The sequence below is a fragment of the Epargyreus clarus genome, unplaced genomic scaffold (genome assembly GCF_041222505.1).
Source record: "Epargyreus clarus isolate Ecla_fem2 unplaced genomic scaffold, WU_Ecla_fem_2.2 ptg000017l, whole genome shotgun sequence".
Lineage (NCBI taxonomy): Eukaryota > Metazoa > Arthropoda > Insecta > Lepidoptera > Hesperiidae > Epargyreus > Epargyreus clarus.
The window spans coordinates 13960051-13978493 of NW_027332225.1; the positions used below are offsets into that span (position 1 = coordinate 13960051).

Genomic DNA, 18443 nt, shown 5'->3' on the forward strand with positions numbered 1-18443 from the left:
GCTGTCAGTCTGGAGCGTGCCGCCGACCGCAGCGCACGTGTCCCGCGTCCCGCGCTCTCCGCGGTTCATGATCTCGACCGCCCGCTCGCGTGCTCCTCTCGTTCACACCACCATCACCGCACCGACGGTATCGGTGCCCGCAACCTAGGAAACCAGTGGCATGGTAATTCGGGAATTTATACAAATTCAAAAGGATACATATCGTAATTCTGTCCAAATTTTTGACTGGACGGAACCCGCGCGCTAGCCGCCCATTGTCTCGTAGAGCTAGTAATAGGTATTGTATTACGTAATGTGTATAAAAAATATTAAGTTTCTCTATATATTATTTCAGCTGTCCCGAAATCCGTTTTGTTCTTATTCAAATAATTTGTTGGTACATTTTTAATTTACAGATAGTTCAGGATATTATGTTTAGTTGTTACAGCAACAGATCAATTTTATGGCTTCGGCAACTAGCGATAATAAAATAACTATTTATAATTTTAATGTGGTGTAACGGTCGTCTACGACATTTATCTTCACTCATAGATTATTTTAATAAAGGGAAGTTATATCATTAATTAATGTATGGAACATGCACTTGTCGCTATAGCAACGTGTCAAGACGTCGATCAGCGTCTGTTATCGGAACTTTAGCAAAATTATCGATCTGTTTGTGTCGGTGATATGTAAACATGTTTATTTGTGATGGTGTCTTACAGTTCAAATCGTTTAAAAACGTGTCCCAAGCCCTTAAAAGTCCTAAATAAAAAATGACTAGAAGATTTCTATTGATTTAATGTGAAATTGATATGCTCAAAGCATTGAGCTTTGTGTTATACTTTTATTTAGAATCGCTTTTAAATAGAGTTTACACTGTTTGAATATTGTGAACTTAAAAGTAAAATATACAACAATAATGTTTTGCAGCTGATAGCCTAAATACCAAATCAGCCCTAAATATTGTCTGCCTACATCCTCAGCGAATAGGGCCAGGGTTACATTCTGGTGGGTGCTGGACTCTTATCAGTATAGGAACCGCCCGAAGGCTAATGATTTGCGCAATCGCGCCAAACGTATCGCGTCCGCTGCTAAATTCAGTTGTGTGGGAATCTTCTCATTCTCTGATACACACATGATATATTTAATTAAGTGATTCCAGTACAATCGAGAATTCTAACTAAAAATTGCTTGCACATGTTAGAACCACCGCGTTCTTCCGATTTAGATGGTTAAATTACCTGAATACCTTTTGAACAAGAAAATAGAGTTGCAATAAATGCAAGTCGTTCCATTAAAAATAATTATAATGGTGGTAGAGAAACTCATGAAGACATATGAATCTCTGAAAGTTTGTTTCTATTTGCTTTAGTTTTTCTGCACACCCTTAAAGTTGGCTGGTAGAAAATGGTATCAAACATGATGTCCGCCTTTAGCACCATTTTTTTAAATATAATCAATTAAGAGTAAATGAATATAAATAAATCTTGCGTAGATCGGTACCTGGTAGAATCTATACAACTGATGTATTTAATTGGGTATGCTCCATTTTTTATCCGTTACTTTATTTGGCAGAGTCGTTAGCGTTCAACCAACAAGGTAGCTCGTAACAATAAAATTTCTATAAGGTTGTATCGATTACTCATTAGCTAAATTTGTGTTTTGATTAGATAATTGTATACATATAATTATAGTATACATAATTCGAAGCCATTTTGTTCAAGTATGAATTTTGATTATTCTATTAAACAATGCAAATAATAAACAATTTCCTATCCTTTTAAGGCATCTTCATTTTCTGTGTGCAAAAATGGAGTCTGCATACTCGTTTTATTTTAGAAGTTTTCACGTATCAACACCTATTTACTAATAACACCAACAAAAATATATTCAATATCAATATTGGCGCCAATAACAAAATATTTTCAATAGCCAAATTGTAATTCACTACAAATAGCAAAATATTTCCACCACCTATGTCTCAATATTAACATTTTCTTTAAGTTAATAAGCACATTAAAAACGATTACTATCAAGTTCGAATGCCCATCCGCCGATATCTTTGATCATGACGCCCATAAAGTTCCACAAGCTAAACGAATCGTGAGCTTTTAATGATTCATCGTTCAATCCATCCAGAACAAATTCATCGTCGTAATTTTATTAATGACTTCTTTCACGCTCTCCGGACAGGCTTCAACTCATTAACCGTCGAAAAATCATGATAATTAAATTTATTGGGTAAATATTGGTTGTACTAAGCCCTTTACATGGATTGGCCTGAATTTAGTTGTTTGTTTATTTTCATGAAATTGAAATATTTTCATGCTTTGATGAATTCAAATGTTACTACTGTTTTATCATCGTTTTATTATTTCGTACTAACTTTTCGTCTCATTAATGAGTGGTACGGGAATGAGCCGGGTTTGGCAGGATTCAGTTATTAAACTTGTAGTAAAATTTATAAAAGTAAGAAAATATTTTGTTTTATATCGGTTTGAGTACGGTTTAAATGTTTGTTGAACTATTTACTATTGTGCATGTTCTAAGGTTGTCTTACATTCCAGAGATCTCATTAACATCCTTACATAAAGTTAAAATATCCAAGAGGCGTAAAATTATGCTAAATAGCTATTTCTTTAATAAATAATCCGATTTATCCAAGTTTATGATTAGTATAATTACTTTTTACACAGATTCCACGGCTAATCTATGACTGTGCTCAAGCGGAAACATTATCGGCCGTACTGATTTTTTAAAAATAAAGCGTCCATCCCGTGTTAACACATACATAACTTATCTCTCTGACTCATAAATCACATTAAAACAATAAATCTTATTACAGCTCATATTATATTATCACCGTAGGTACGCTACGAGTAGAGTGACAGTTTTAGTAGTAACGCCTAATTCTAGATAAATGGAGATGTTGTCATTGGCCCTAAATGCCATTCAAACCAAACTAATTCGCTATTGTATTCATAATTTTACCGGCTTGGTTTCACCAGTAAGCGTATGTTTAGATCCGGTACCTTTGAAATTTGAAGCTTATGTGTGGCTCAAGGTAGCTTATTTCCTTTTAACGGAACTGTGAGATAGGGCTGTAAAGTTGTACAGTTGGATGTTGTCGGTATGAATTACAACCTGTCGTTAAAATTGTCACTCGGTTGTATTGTCCCCAAGCTATAAAGTTAAGAGCTGTGAACTAAGCAATTATCGTGCCGAAGGTGAGATTCTTGGTTTCATATCGTTTTGTTGTTTCCTATCTATCGTTCATTTGTTCGCTGGAACAATTTAGATGGAAAAAGTTAATTGTTTTTATAAGTTTATTGATATTTAAAGAGCTTTTTTTTTAGATATCAACTTGTATACATTTATGTCTAAGGCTATATTCCCTAATTAAAAGTCTTCTCAAATTGGTATTAAAATTACTTTAATCTGACATTGTTAAATATTGGCCACAACTATTTATATCATGTCATGATGTATTTCTTTTATCTCCTTTTCGCCTCTCTATGGTATAATGACTTTACAATATCATCTTTGCACGTGAGATTTGTATTTATAAGACCTGCGATAATTTTGTTATCTGTGTTTGAATTTGGCAAATGTTGTATATTAAAATCTGCTTTAGTGACGTCAGAATCTAAGGAATGTAGGTCTCGTTGGATTTTAATGTTTACAAGACTAATTAAACTGTTCAAACATTGGAAGTTAAATTAAAAAATGTGAAGTTCTTACCCATGAGCATTATTTTAATTTGTTAACAGAAACAAAACGTTTACATATGTAGATTCAGAATATATAATCAATTATAAATAATTAATGTATTTTAAATAAAACAAGTCCATGAATATATTGACTTACTTTTTGTTAAACTTATTATTCATACTTAGTAGACACATTTTAAATATTTAAATTGTCAATACAATAGACATAAGTTTTGTAAAGATGAATTATTATCAGAAGACATACCTACATGTGGAACCATGTGTGAATTTAATTTATTCGTGCCTTTCATGCTCAAACATTTACCGATAAACATATGAATTAAGCTAAGACATCATATTCATTCATCTATATAGTAACAATGGACTGGTCTGGACTGGACTTGGGCAAAAAAATAAGATCCACGAGTTAAAATGACTAATCTGAAATGTATGTCAAAAGAAAATCCATTCTAGATGGTGTTTTGTGTGAAAGCTTTTATATGAAAATCTTGATACCGTCCACTTTAATAGCCCTACATATTTACTACTCTTTGGAATACCCCTCTGAGATGTTATACTAGTGTACATACTCGTGTTCTTCACTATTCACAAGTGGATGAAGCAGGCGTATCAGGATTTGCTTTTACTCTTGTACGTCTTGTATCACAAGTGATCAAATCGATATAGACTTATCGGGAACATTTAAGTCACATTAACCGTGTCAATTCGCAGTTCTACAATGCACTAATCAACACGATATTAAAAAAACCTGTTTGCCATTAAGCAAGCCACTAACATTAGAATTACCACAACACGGTACCCAAGCGTTAATCTCTGAATAAACAAGGAATGATCAAACGCAGGCGAGGCAGTTACAATAACAATCTGCGCTTATCAAATCATTTTTCCTAACAAAGTGCAGGCCATTTCTATTCAATCGCGTGCTATCTGCTGTCGGCAGTGCATCAACTAAGTAGCCCTTTGATCCGGCTTCGCTTCCTTGTTCCATCAATGCTCTGTTGTACACATCTTGCTGCGTCTGTTATGATATGCGATACGCCACCAATATTGCTCTATTATTTAGTTCACAGTTCCTGGACGTTCTTAGAAGCCACCTCTGTGTGTTTCGGCTTCACTTTGATGCTATGTATTGTTATCTCGTTTACGTTAGTTCTATCTAATTGCTCATCATTGTGCGTTATCTTATATCTTTGTGTTGATTTAATTTAATAGAAAACGAGACGTGTCACGCGTATTTTCACTGAATTCGCTACATATAGGTGGTGCTTTTAATTTTTTTCTAGTTTGATCAGAATAAACACACAACCAATTTTAAAAATAAGCTTTGGGAAATGCAGTTCACTATAATTACGAGTATGTATCACCCTAAATGATAGTGAATCGTTTGTAATGAACTTTTACATGATATAAAAGCGTATATTCTGAAGAGTTTTTTTTAAGGAATATGCTACATTGGTTTATAAATAGTATATTTACTTAATTTATGAACATAGCATATAAATATTAATTAATAAAAAAGTCCTAATACAACAGGTAGAATTTGGCACATCTTGAAATTTCTAGACTTAAGTAAGAAATTTTAGACTTAAGAGATTAACCAGTGGTGACTCGAAATGTTAGCGCCGTTTCTTGAATTTAAAATTACTAAAATTATACCAACACATTGACACTCCCCAACGCATCTACGGTAAATATGTAAACTACGACAAATATTTACATGTCCCGCGTTCTTTTGGCAATTATTTATGAACACTGATCAACACTGCTTAACCGAAACCTAATTATTGTTCTTTTTAATTTACTTCTTGAATTACGAGTATAATATTCTTTTGTGTAAATATGAAATGTAGGAATATTCGGAAAGTACAAGTATTCATTTTATTGATTTAAGTATAATTACGTTTAGTTTTTTATTTCTTTTGATGCTTGTTTTAATATTTTATACTTAGAGGTGCTGCAATTTTATGAACACAAATATTATATTGTTTTCAAGAGACAGTACCTTTTCTATATGAAAGTGATTAAAAAAGTATCGTAAAGAAAGTACTTAATAGTAATGTGTATTCGTCCAACTTTGTACCAAATCCACAACCGTGTAGGGTATTAGAGACAATCGGCTCGGGATTGACCTCCCCGGCGCGCTGCCGCCGCCCTGAATCCGTAGAAACGAATCAACCTCTGCTCCAAGAGCCGATAGCCGATACACTCGTGGTGTTAAATGCCACGCCAGTGTACAATGTAACCCACGTTTTTAGATTGTTGTCAACGGGAATATATAGTGGTTGTGGATTTAAAGGATTAGTGTAGTGCCTGAATATGATGACAGAAGTAAGTTTTATTTTTTCAATTGCCAGCTATCGCTCTTGGTTAGTATTTACTACTTTTCTGTTTTTACAGTTAAATATACCGTAGATGTTTTAATGTAGTTTCTTTTAATGTAATGTAAAAATTAGGTCAATTGATTTTTTTAAATTATGGCTTTGTGTTAATGTCCTGTTATAACTAATTAGTTCTTTGTAATATTAGACCATTTGGTGATAAAAATTAAAAGAAAAACATTTTTATACATAATAGTGTTTTGTAAATAAGCGTATATATGTAGAAATGGTTGCCATGTTCAAATCATAGATAGACACATCAATCTTATTTATTTGCATAGAAATAATAATGTAATGATAGTGGCTTATGTAATTTATGTCATTTAATTACACTGATATGAAAATAACAACTTATATAACATCTTGTAACGGATCATTGTGTCATATTCATATACGTATGTATGTTTTCAAAGAAATTATTAAAAACTGTTATACAAAGAAGCGACTTAGAATAAAATGTTAAATACAATCTTATCTTTTGCAATTACCTCAGTCATAGTTATTTCTGTCATATAGCGGCAGTTTCACATGGTTTCACTCTATATGAAAGGTTACGTTTTAAATAATTGTATAACTTAAATTACTTTAAATCTTTAGGGGGTAGAAACACGGTGATCAATTGTCGAATTGTTAGGATTTTCAGGATCGTTGGGCCATTTGGGATAAATTGTAGAATTTCATGAGCGGCAAAAACGACGCAACATTACCTAAGTAGTCCAACATTAAACTGACAAGAATTGAATGCCTTTCTTGAATGTAACTATTTAATGCCTCGTAGGAAACATGTTCTAGTTTTCATCTCAAATAAACGTTTAACAAAAATTTCATATGATAGTTTGTAGAGAATAAATAGAGTAGACCCTTATGTGTCCGTGGCATAATTTAGTCATTTAAATTGAAGCTTATTGATAAAATAATTTACGATTTACGATACTCGCCAGTAGATGTATCTGGATCAAAAACTATCCTTGATTCTGCATTGGGTTAAGTGCGATAACCCTAAAGTTACGAGATTTACTGATTCTATTCTTTAATGATTATAATAGCTAAATAGTATTAATTTCGCCTTCACACACACAGTCCAGGATCAAATTCCAAATATTGTGGATATGTCTTAGGTTTAGTTGTGTTTGAAGTTAATAAAATATTTCTTCTTCACGTGGGTACTTGAGGCATTCCAGCTTAATTTTTTCAGATTTTTTTCAGAAGTATCTATCATCTGTAATCAGGAAAGATTCGAGTGCGGCATTGAGCGCTAGTCACTAGGTTACCACTTGTTAATTTTCAAAAAATAATACGTGCGTATATGCGTATCTGCGTGCGCAGGTGTTAAAGAATAATTGTTACTTGTTTACCAGTGACGGAAAATAATTTGAGTAACATACGTGCCTTTTAAAGTTTTTAAAGGTCTTAAACTAATACTGGTGAATTACTCCTCAATCGCGCTACAAATGGTTTATTGGAATTTAATTAATTTATTATTTTATTTTATTATACATATTATAGTATGTTAAAAATTTATTTGCACGTAGTTTTTTAAATTATTGGCGCCTTTACGTGTCACTTTTCGCGCCAATGACTGATGTTTCTATACTTACATAAAGTCTTCAGCACATTGTACTTCAAACACTTAAAATTTAAAACTTACTCAAATCAGATCTGACCCAATTCGTGCCACATTTTTTGTGTCCTAATACATTTTAATCCGGGTCATCGTACCAGTCTAACGTTGGTTCTGTTTACCTGCAGGTACATGCTGTATACATAACCTACTATCAATCTTCTTGATTGATGCCTGCGCGACACTTTTTCGCTTTTGTTTTGCATTCTAATGAGGTTAAAGCAGTTTTATCATAATCATGTGGTTAGAGACTATGTGCTCCTGAAAGTGTTTAGAATGTTTTACATGGTTTTTACTAAAAAAAAATAGGATTATTTTTTAAAAGTAACTAAATATAATAACACTTTGTTATAGGAATTTTCTTAGTGGTTCCTCGTGTAAAACAAATGAAAAGACCTGATTTAATCTAATTAGACTAGCATTTTTTAATTACTTATGTAATACGTTCTCTATTTGCTGAGCTTAATTTAGTGTTGGAATAAGTAACGTACAAATCATTAAATACATTGAAGTACAAATACTCTGTAAATCAGTCTTCATTAAGACGTGATTTTTTCATAAACGTTAGTTTTTTAACTAGCAACACCTGCATTATTGTAATTTCTAAGTTCTTTCCGATCAATACCTGTACAGTTACATCTTTAGAAACTTTGGTAAGTCTTTAGTGAGGGACCGGTTCGGCCATCAAATCATGGGATTATCGATCCATCAATCATTGATGTCAATGTCAAATGTCGAGCGTGTGCGGCGCCTCGCTGTCTACATTCATGCTAAAGTTCGTTGACTCCCGAATGTTCGGGAAAGTGTTTGTTTTTGGTTTCTATTTGTTTATTTATTTTATTGTTTTAATTTTTATAAATATTGAAGGATATTTGTTTGTAAGAATAATATAACTAATGGTGGATCCTTAGTTAAACAAGGTTTCGTTATGAGGAAGCAACATAGTACTGTGCTATGTGAAGTTATTTTAAAGCTTTAAAAAACATTAAAAATGTTGTTGGATAATTATAACATAGAATATTACCATTGACTAAATATTATATTTCAATTAGGCATTTAAAAACTCGGCCATTTTAAGGTTTGAGGAATTAGAGTTGGGAGGCCGATAAATCTATACACAAATCTATATTATTTTTAAGTGATCGGGAATAAAATACTTTTGTAGAACAAACCTGTTTTGAATCAGTTCCTTAATCTCACGGTGGGTCCTTACGGGTCCAGGCCGTTGGTATTAATTAAGATTCTCATTACAGACCACATTATTAATTGCTACCAAACAATTTATGGTAATCGCTTAGATTAATTATTGTTTTACAATATATCGGTTAGGCTCGGGTCGGAAATGGGCCACGTTTGTTGTTTGTTTTTTACTATGCACTACAGTTACATTACTTAGGTACATAACTACACAGGTTATAGGAAGTTAGAATATGAATTTAATATTAACACTTGATATCTGAATAAGTTAAAAACATTTTCTTTAAGAGTTTAGTATAAAGTAAGTTAAAACGTAAAAAAGTTTAAGTTTTTGATGAAAATACATACAGTCCAACACAGAAAAACCTATTCTTTCGAATTCGGTAAAAATGATGTGTTATAGTGTTTTCGCTCCCTCTTTATAATAAAACATCTTGCGAAGTGATAAGTTTTGGTGTCTAAGGGCATTAATTTTAACTTTGACAATCTCATCAGTAACATTGTCAATGGCAGCTTTGAAGAGGGTGGTATGGGAGACATGATGATATCATCAGGTGGACTGTATGTTCGTTTGCTTCTTCTATATACTCAATAGGAAAAAATCACAGACTTCTTTTAACCCCGTGCACAATTAGCATAGTTACGAAGAATTAAAAATCGTGCGCATAGGTGCACGCCGTCGCAGTCCCATAAATAACAACCAGAGACAAGTAAATTATCGAACGTAGCTGAACTTACCGTAATAAAAATTAAAACCACGGCGTTATCGTACTGTTAAATATGGCTGACATTTTCATAGCTCCAATAGAATGAACTAAATCATCGGTAATGCTGGAATCGTGATGAGCGGAAGACGGCGATGCATCACCGCTGGCCAATTCTCTTGACAGGAATAGTGCTCGCTGTTGCAAAGTGCATCTAACAGTGCTCTGTGTTCTAGGTAGAATTGCTGGCGATTAAGCTTTGTACTACTATCTACTTACTATTCGTACAGTATTGTTCATTTAATTTTCAAACTGAAAAAGGAATAATCACGCCATTGATGTAGACTAAAAGACGTCACCAATATTTCGAATTCAGCGTATAGGTACCCAACTTTAGTTCAGTTCTTTTAATGTATCTTTTTGATGTTGGTACTTAGGTAGGAACAAATAATAGGAATTACTGATGTACATAGGTAAGGGTCAAGTCGTCTTCTGGGCAACGAATTTTTTACTCAAAAGTAGTCGGTATAGTCTTGCAGAGTTTTCAAACTCTACAGGCACAGACCTCTTGCATGGATAAAAAGGCACTACTGCTCAGGTAAACAGATATTTGGTTTGAAATCACATCCACTCACTAATTTTTTGTCAAGAACTAAATTTTCCAGAGGTCTCTATAATTAGACACAAATATTTTATGAATTATTGAATTTGTTATATTGTTACGTTACTCTTATTGTATTCAACAGCTTTAACTAAAAAGGCATATCATACTGCTATATTTAATTTAGTTTACCAAATATACTTACTGGAGCGGTACTGTCAAACTCGTAACAGTGACCTCTGATAAGATTTACGTACATTATAAAATTATATCAATTCTTGTGCCTTCACTGACCGCCCGAATGTAGGTCATGTGGCGATTACGAGAATATTTTTAATTTCTTTATTCATAATGTAACCGTGAATGAATGATAAATTTTATGTTTGTTTTGTATGAGCGTGTGGTCCGTTAATTAGTTTAAAAACAGATTGTTTTATAGTGGTTATGCCGTTATCAAACAAAAAATATCGTAATCTCGGAAAGCTATGTCACTATTTCGAAAATATGTTAATTACAACCTTTTTTTTCCGTCTAAAATTACCAAAAATAGGCATTTGACATTAGTGTGACTACTACACCTCCGTGTAGTGCCGTCACGCGTTAACGAAGACAGTAATTATGTAAAAAAACATTTTTCTCTATTTATGACGTCACGAAACTTATGACCTACATGTTGTCGCGTCGTGTCATACAATTGTGAACCATACATCCTGCAAAACGTTTAACGGGTACGTTATACGGGTAAGCTACGTCTAATACATAGTAATTCTTTACTATGTCTAATATGTAGGTATGTCTACGTAATGAAATATATTTTCAAATATCTCCAATTCACCGCTCTTACTTTATAACGCAACACTAAAATAAATAAAAATTGTTTTCATAAGCAATGCGTGTTCGAATTATTGGGGTAGGACCACATGCGGCGGCTGCGGACAGGTAGATAAATTATTGAGAGCTCGGCGGTTATAAATGTTATAATTCAAATAGTTTTCGAGTTACGTGCAATGAGTGATTTATACAATATTATGGCATGAATGTTTTAATTATTTTGGTTTTTTTTTCGAATCAACGCTTCTATGTTGAGCGTGTTATTAAAGTAAAAAAGCGTGTGTACATGTAATGTTGAAAAATATTTTTGTGGACGGAAAAATAAGTGACAGTGATTAACCCTGTAAAAAAATAAGGTTACCGATTTAACTCTTCAATTTACAAGATAAATTGGCAGTTGGACATATTATATAGAAGGCGATTTTCTATTACATATATATTATGTCCTAAAAATATATTATAGCTGAGTAAAATGACTAATATAAAGAGTGAAGACGGACAGATGGGACAAAACCAAAAGATTGCTACTTGATATTAATGTACAACAAAACCATAAAATCGAATCGGCTTGCATTTGGAGCATCGTAGTTTTATCGAAGAGGAACAACTTATTTTATATCTAGTGGCAAACTAATTATTAATATTGTTAGAACTTATTATTAAATTAACGAGTGAGCACTAGAACATCTATCAAATAGGAACAGTGATGAAAGTAAGATTTTTCATAAATCCGAATTGATATATTTAACTGAGCATTTTACACTTTTCTATAAAAACAAAAATGTGCGTGTGTGGTGCGGCCCTTACTGTTTATCTAGTGTCAGGGCTGTAGTAGGGTTCGTTAGGAGGGAAAGTTCGTTATCCACTCCTTGCTCCCACTTTACCTCCAGAATCCTTGTTTATTTGTTTAAGCATCTGTCGGCCTTTCATTCTAGTGATCAATGAATTGAATCAATCCTCAGTGAGTTGGAAAAGATTGAATGACTTTCGAATAATTTATTTAAATGATACCTATTCTATTTCTTTTTTTCTTTCTTTCATGTGCTTGAAGCTTTAAGGCCAGTATTTTTGTCCTTTCGAAATACTAAATTCAATAATTTAACCCAGGAATATTAATAATTTTGCATGTAAATTTGTATAACTTCTTTAGTAGAACTCTACGTTTTCTTCAGAATGCGGATAAACCAATTCCGATACTACAAAGATTTGAAAAATCATCAGTTAGGATAAAAATAAAAACCATGAGCTTGGAAAAAGTCATTTTAGCATAACATCCAATTTTTTCCCATGACTCTTTAGCCGCTTCTTTATAATCCAAAACAATATTGACTATAAAAAATCTTCTATAATGATATTTTCAGGGTTCTATTAATTTATGTAAATTAAGTGTGAACAAGCCTAATGCTGTATCTGTCATTACAAGGACTATAGGTACTCTCGTTTGTATTAGTATGACTCAGCTGGTTATATTATAGGTATTCCTGTACATCCTATTATATTAATTTGCGGATACGGATATAAAGACGACACGTACAGTCATATCCTCACTCACATTCCATAAGCCAAATGCTTATAGGAGCATATTATGATTAAGGAACAGTAAAATATCATAAAACAATAAAAAAAAGTTAAAAGGTAAAGTCAGTATGTACCGGCCAAGGAAGTACTAACGCCACACTTATTTCTAGCGTTAGGCAGCTCTACATTTCGGTGGAAGAAGTACCGTATGAGCTTCCACCTGCTTACAATCCACCTGCACCCAGAAAGTGGTCACTGCCGATCATGAACATCTGTAACTAACTCCATATAATACACAGGGCTTTCGCATAAATCGATCCTATCCAGAGGACTAAGACTGTTGCTTCATATCAAAGTCAGCCGAAATTCATACACATCATCCGAAAAGCAATCAATGTTTCAGATCTTTTAGAGATACTGGTAATAATCTCTTTGAATCATATAAGTACTACCCAACCATATTTTGGTTTAAATATAAGATATACCGACATAGACCAGGGTAGGAAACAGCAAACATATTTGTGACATTGGTTACAGAAATATTCATGAGCATCACTTAACATCAGGTGGCTAAAACTACTTTTACCTAAAACAAAATTAAATATTGATACAATTGTGATCGTATCTGTAACTAAGCAGCATCATATGTGTATCTTGGTAACAATTTCATAATATGTAATGTGCACACTACTTACGGACGGTTGTAAGGAAGGCGAGCGGTGGGCGGCGTGACTCACTGCCACTGCTACCGAGATACCTACTGCTCTATATACGGACATATGTTGTATTGTATTTTTATTGTAAATGGCTTTTGTGATGTACAATTGTTAATTGTTTTTATTATTGGTGGTACTCTTCGTGGATCGGCTAAGATCCTACATCTATAATAACAGTATTAAACGTTGCTGTATGGTGAATTCAGAAATACATAAGTAACTCAGTTTAGAACTTGGTGATACTTTGTAACAGATCTGGAGTCGATTATTGAACTATAGACCTATTTGGGCCGATGGACATCAGTAAACAGCTACATCTAGAACACACCCCTCCGAAGCCGATCCTCATACTCGAACTGCTTTACCTACGATCTGAAGAGTTGTGACGTAGGTACTTCCACTATCGAACTACGAGTATAACGGTTCTATTACCTTTCAAATATTCCATTCGTTTAATTCTTCAACTATATACATAAAATAAAGTATACTTAATAATTGAGCTTTATAAAGTTTCCGATTTTTTTTATTTAACCAATTTGTTAAACTTATTATCGTTATTAACTAAGTAGTAGTCCGCTCACATACCCCGTCGTGCAATTTTAGTGAGTTAGGTTAGGTTAAGTTTTACGAACGCGACTTGTTTTATTGGACATGTAATATACCTATCATCGTTGAGTAAAAAATAAGCCTTTACAATAATAATAATAATAAGACTTTAAAATATTACATACTTAAACTTGACTTAATTAAAATAAATATATGTATGTAATAGATACAAATACTCATAAACAAAACATATAGAGCTTTTCGCTGAGATCGCTTTAGATAATGACGTCACGCTTTCAAATTACCTAAGAGTTAACTTCAGTGTGGTTGTCTTGTAATGAAGTGAAGATTGAAATCAATGCAACAACAGCACGGCTCGGGGCGAGGGGTTCAGGCAATCTGTGCCGAAATGATAACGTCGGCCGACGACCCGCCGCTCTGCGCTTAAACAATCACACGCGCTATATTTAGTAAAAAAATACTGATTGATTCACACGGGTTTTAATTAGGAGCTTTATGCTGCTTTTGTGAGGAAAATATATGGTGATTTAATCACGGCTGTACTAGGCTTGGGGAAGCAGGCATTTGTTGGAAAGCCTAGTTTGCCATGATATAATCTACTTTAATCGTTATTTTCATATTGTACGTAATACAAAACGAACTTAAACCATCCTTTCACACCGAAAGGAGTTAAGAGTATTATACGATTGATTTTTCGCGCAATACTCGTATATCTATGTAGTCTACAATGTTGGCATAATGATCTTTCTTTGAAGAATTAGAATCCATAAAAAGATTGATAGATTATTTCATTAACAGGCATTCATTAATATGAGTAATAAGCGACAACGCATCGGTCATAGATTAGTAGCATCGGTGATCAACTTCAAGTAGATTTTCTGATACACTGATTTTCTGTACTTAGGACGCATCCTGTTCTTCTTTAAAACATGTTATTAGTAATGTGCTATGCTCTGCTGTATTCTGGTTTGAAGGTGTTCATTAATTTCCTTCTTTATATGTTATGAATGTGCTATGTGTTCTGTGTGTGCAGGGTGATGGTGGCGCTATGCTGAAGCTGCTGCCCCTCGCGCTGCTGCTGTGCGCGGCGGCGGCGGACCCGCGCCTGCAGAACGGCACGCGCGCGCGGCACTGGCAGCGCGGCGTGCGCACGCTCGGCGACCGCGCGCCTACACAGTTTGTCGGGTGAGTTACTAATATTTATTAAAGATATTTAAGCAGTCATAGTTTATGCTTTCAAATTCGGTTAACGCTTGGGGTCCAGGGTTCGAATCTCAGACACGCTCTGATTTCACTGTTGTCGCACACGATCCCGAATTGACGTGCGTTTTGGAAATCAATTAGCACTTTAACGGTTAAGAAAACAATGTGAAGACACATGCCATGATTCCTGAAATTTAAAAAAAAAATGTTCACAGGCTTATAAAACATAGAGAGATAGCACTCTGACCTTGGCAGATGAGGTGGATTATGGTTTAAACCCATAAATTCTAAGAGGATACCCATATCCAACCGCAGGACAGTGAGTGAATGATTATGATATTAGTAAGTTCTGACAACGTTTCCAGTGCAAATGTTTATAAAAGACATCGGCCATTCACCATCAGGAAGTCCGTCCGTTTATTTGCTATTCTGGGAAAAGATACTGTCAAAACTCGAAGTTATCCTGACTGTCGGAATGTGGTTAAGCATCAAAGAAGGAAAAATGCGTGCGTGCGGGCCGCATTCAGTTATAATCGCGAGTGCATCGTACGCGACGCGTGATGCATGCATATGCGCTTGTATTTACATGCACGGCGCGATTGATGTTCAAATTGTGCTCAGGTGGGCCTTACGGGGAATCGTAAGAATAGCTCGTATGACTACAATCGGGGTAAATTTAGCTATGTAATAATAAGGCATTAGAATTTAGATTATCTCACTTACTAGGTATGAAAGTATGAAATCATTTTGTATGCTCATTTGCAACATATGTTGTCATCGATGAGTTATATCAACCTTAAGTTTTATGTCGCTTTTATCGGAATAATTATAGAAACAACGGAATTGCTTTTGATTATACTTTCATTGGTCTTTAATGAGGTTTAAGAGTCTATTGATACAACAGCTGACTTGTTTTTATTCTTACACGTGAATGCAAAAGTGTAAAGTTGCATTTGACAACTTACGCTCAATATAAAATGTGTAACAGTTATAGAAGTTTATTTTTACCAAAAGTATATGTAACCGCACTTAAATTATATCAGTTAAGCGCTTCATACGTGTCCTAAAAATGCAAAAAGAGAATAACGCTTTTGAATGCATGACCCCACGTTACAAGCTACTAGAGTCCCGGGGCTTACAATTCGCGAATTTGACACCAGTGGCACGCGGGCCCACGGGAACACGACACCACTGTGTAGGCGGTTACGGGCTGGTTACGGTGATGGGTTTCACGCCAGTTTCGGCACCGCGCAAAGGTTAGTTTTTTAATAAGATTTGAGTAGCAAACATTTCTCCGGATGGTCTGAAGTTATTTTTGCCAATGGTCTTCTGTAACGAGAGATGTAGACCAGTGGTTTTACCTGAAGTTGATCACAGATGGGATGTTACTCTGAAGGACTGTGATGGTCGCCTATAATGGACATATGTAAGTCAGCCGGGATCGCAAACGCAGAAATGCTTCATGCTAGGATTAGGTAGGTATCTCTTCGGTCTAACCGGACTGGTTCTACCTTATAAATGTAGGTCCATGTTTAGGATATCTAATTTATATTCGCATCGCATCCTTGACCTTTACAATTAATAGTTAACCGAAAAATAGGTACTCACAATTTAAATTAACGACATTCGATCCAATTGTTCACCCTTAAAGTAATTGTCGAATCTAATTCCATCACACGAGTGGCGCTAAATGCACCTCTGACCTAAAAACCGAATTGCTCGCTTAAAAGGCTTGACAAATCGCCTCAGTGGCCAGCTGACAATTACAAGGATATAGTCATTAAACTAGCAGTACTAAGTTTATGTATGATGTAACCTCCGGCACTTTTCCGATTATGTTACGGAAGAAGGGTAGCACCATCGTCACACCTGTTAAAGCTGCCGTTCATTTTTAATACGTAAAGAGTGAAGCTAAATTGTAAAGTAACAGGTAGAACTCTATGATGTATGCTTCATAATATGAATGTAAGATAGTGATTTGAGTGATGTTGTAAATATTTTTCGCAAAATCGTGTCATATGTTGACTTTTTCGAGTTATATTTATGCCGGGCATAGTAGTAGCTAACTATTTGTGACTGACTTTGGTTTTACTTTGCATATCTCGTCGCGAAATATATTTGAGTTGAGAATCCTTTACTACAAAGTCGATTCAATCCTCGCCGTAAAAGTATTCGTTGCCCCCTTGTACCTACTAGTACAATTGGAACATTTTCATATTATTTGCAATTAAAAGCACGTTTGTAAACCATATAAACCTCACATCATTATGTTTTACATAATGATCTTGGACTTTTTATAGACATTACGTAATGGCCATACCTTAGAACCTGCTTGGAATTATGAAAAGCCATCATTCACACTTAGAAGGACAACAAAAGACGACCGCCACGACTGACAATTAATTCTGCCAGCATTAGAATAATAATGGTTTATGCTTCGCGTTACTATGTTCTACAATATATTGCACTTGTTGAAGGAGTTTGAGCTCATCTTTCATTCTGAATTATTGTTTGTTATTGTTGCTCATCTCATAATTAAGTTATATTCTTGCGGATTTGATTTTGTAAAAATCTGTAAACTAAAAACTTTCTTAGTCATATTGCTCTTGCCGCAATTGTCTTGAAGCAATAGGTAGGGTTACTATGGCTTTATCATATGTAAGCTTTAGTCTGTGTCTTTATCTAGCTTTTTCCGAAAATTAACGTTATCTTTTCTTTCAGTCTTTCAGAAACGGATTTTCAAAAATCTTTACCTATATAAAATATGTACCTATATTTTAACTTATTTGTTATTGTTTCAGACCTCACGTGTGTCGGAACCGCAACAGCACGCATTGCTGCCCAGGGTGGACCTCCAGGCCTAATTCATTACTTTGTATAGTCCGTAAGTAATCATTACCTAATATATTATGTAACACAAAAGTATAACCCTAGTGTTTTCAAGTTTTTATCAAATATATGTAGGATATTTGCCCAGAATTTAAACGTTTTCGAAATTTGAAATTATCGAAAGGTGCATGTTCTGCATGTTTTGACAGCTTGCATAATATGGCGCCCATATTTCGGTAGACAACTCTTCAATTCCCGTATTAATTATTTTGATTATGTATATTTTCTTATCTTTAAATTAAACAAAACAGGAGATTAAGAAGCTTTCCTGATTAATGCAGTTAATAAAAATTAACAAATTTAATTTATTATCTAGCTACTAAAAATATTTTATTTTCCAGCAATATGTCGTCCGGATTGCGGGGGCCCCGGCGACTGCATCGCGCCCAACATGTGCCGTTGCCCGGGCGGCGTGGAGGCCCCCTCGTGTGGACCTAACGGCGCGCGGTACCCTTACCCCGGTAAGACGATCGGCCCTTAGAAAGTTATACATAATATCGAACTA

General features: G+C 34.4%; 1 protein-coding gene across 2 annotated transcripts in view; it reads left to right on the plus strand.

Annotated features, from left to right (window-relative positions):
* LOC140748908 (fibrillin-1) overlaps positions 1-18443 on the plus strand; it is a 52031-nt gene continuing 33588 nt past the window's right edge. For both annotated transcript variants that reach the window (XM_073081825.1, XM_073081826.1), the window contains exons 1-4: positions 1-163; positions 14880-15031; positions 17851-17933; positions 18280-18399. In XM_073081825.1, coding sequence (XP_072937926.1) covers positions 161-163; positions 14880-15031; positions 17851-17933; positions 18280-18399 — 358 coding nt within the window. In that variant the 5' untranslated portion in view covers positions 1-160. The remainder of the gene's footprint in view (positions 164-14879; positions 15032-17850; positions 17934-18279; positions 18400-18443) is intronic.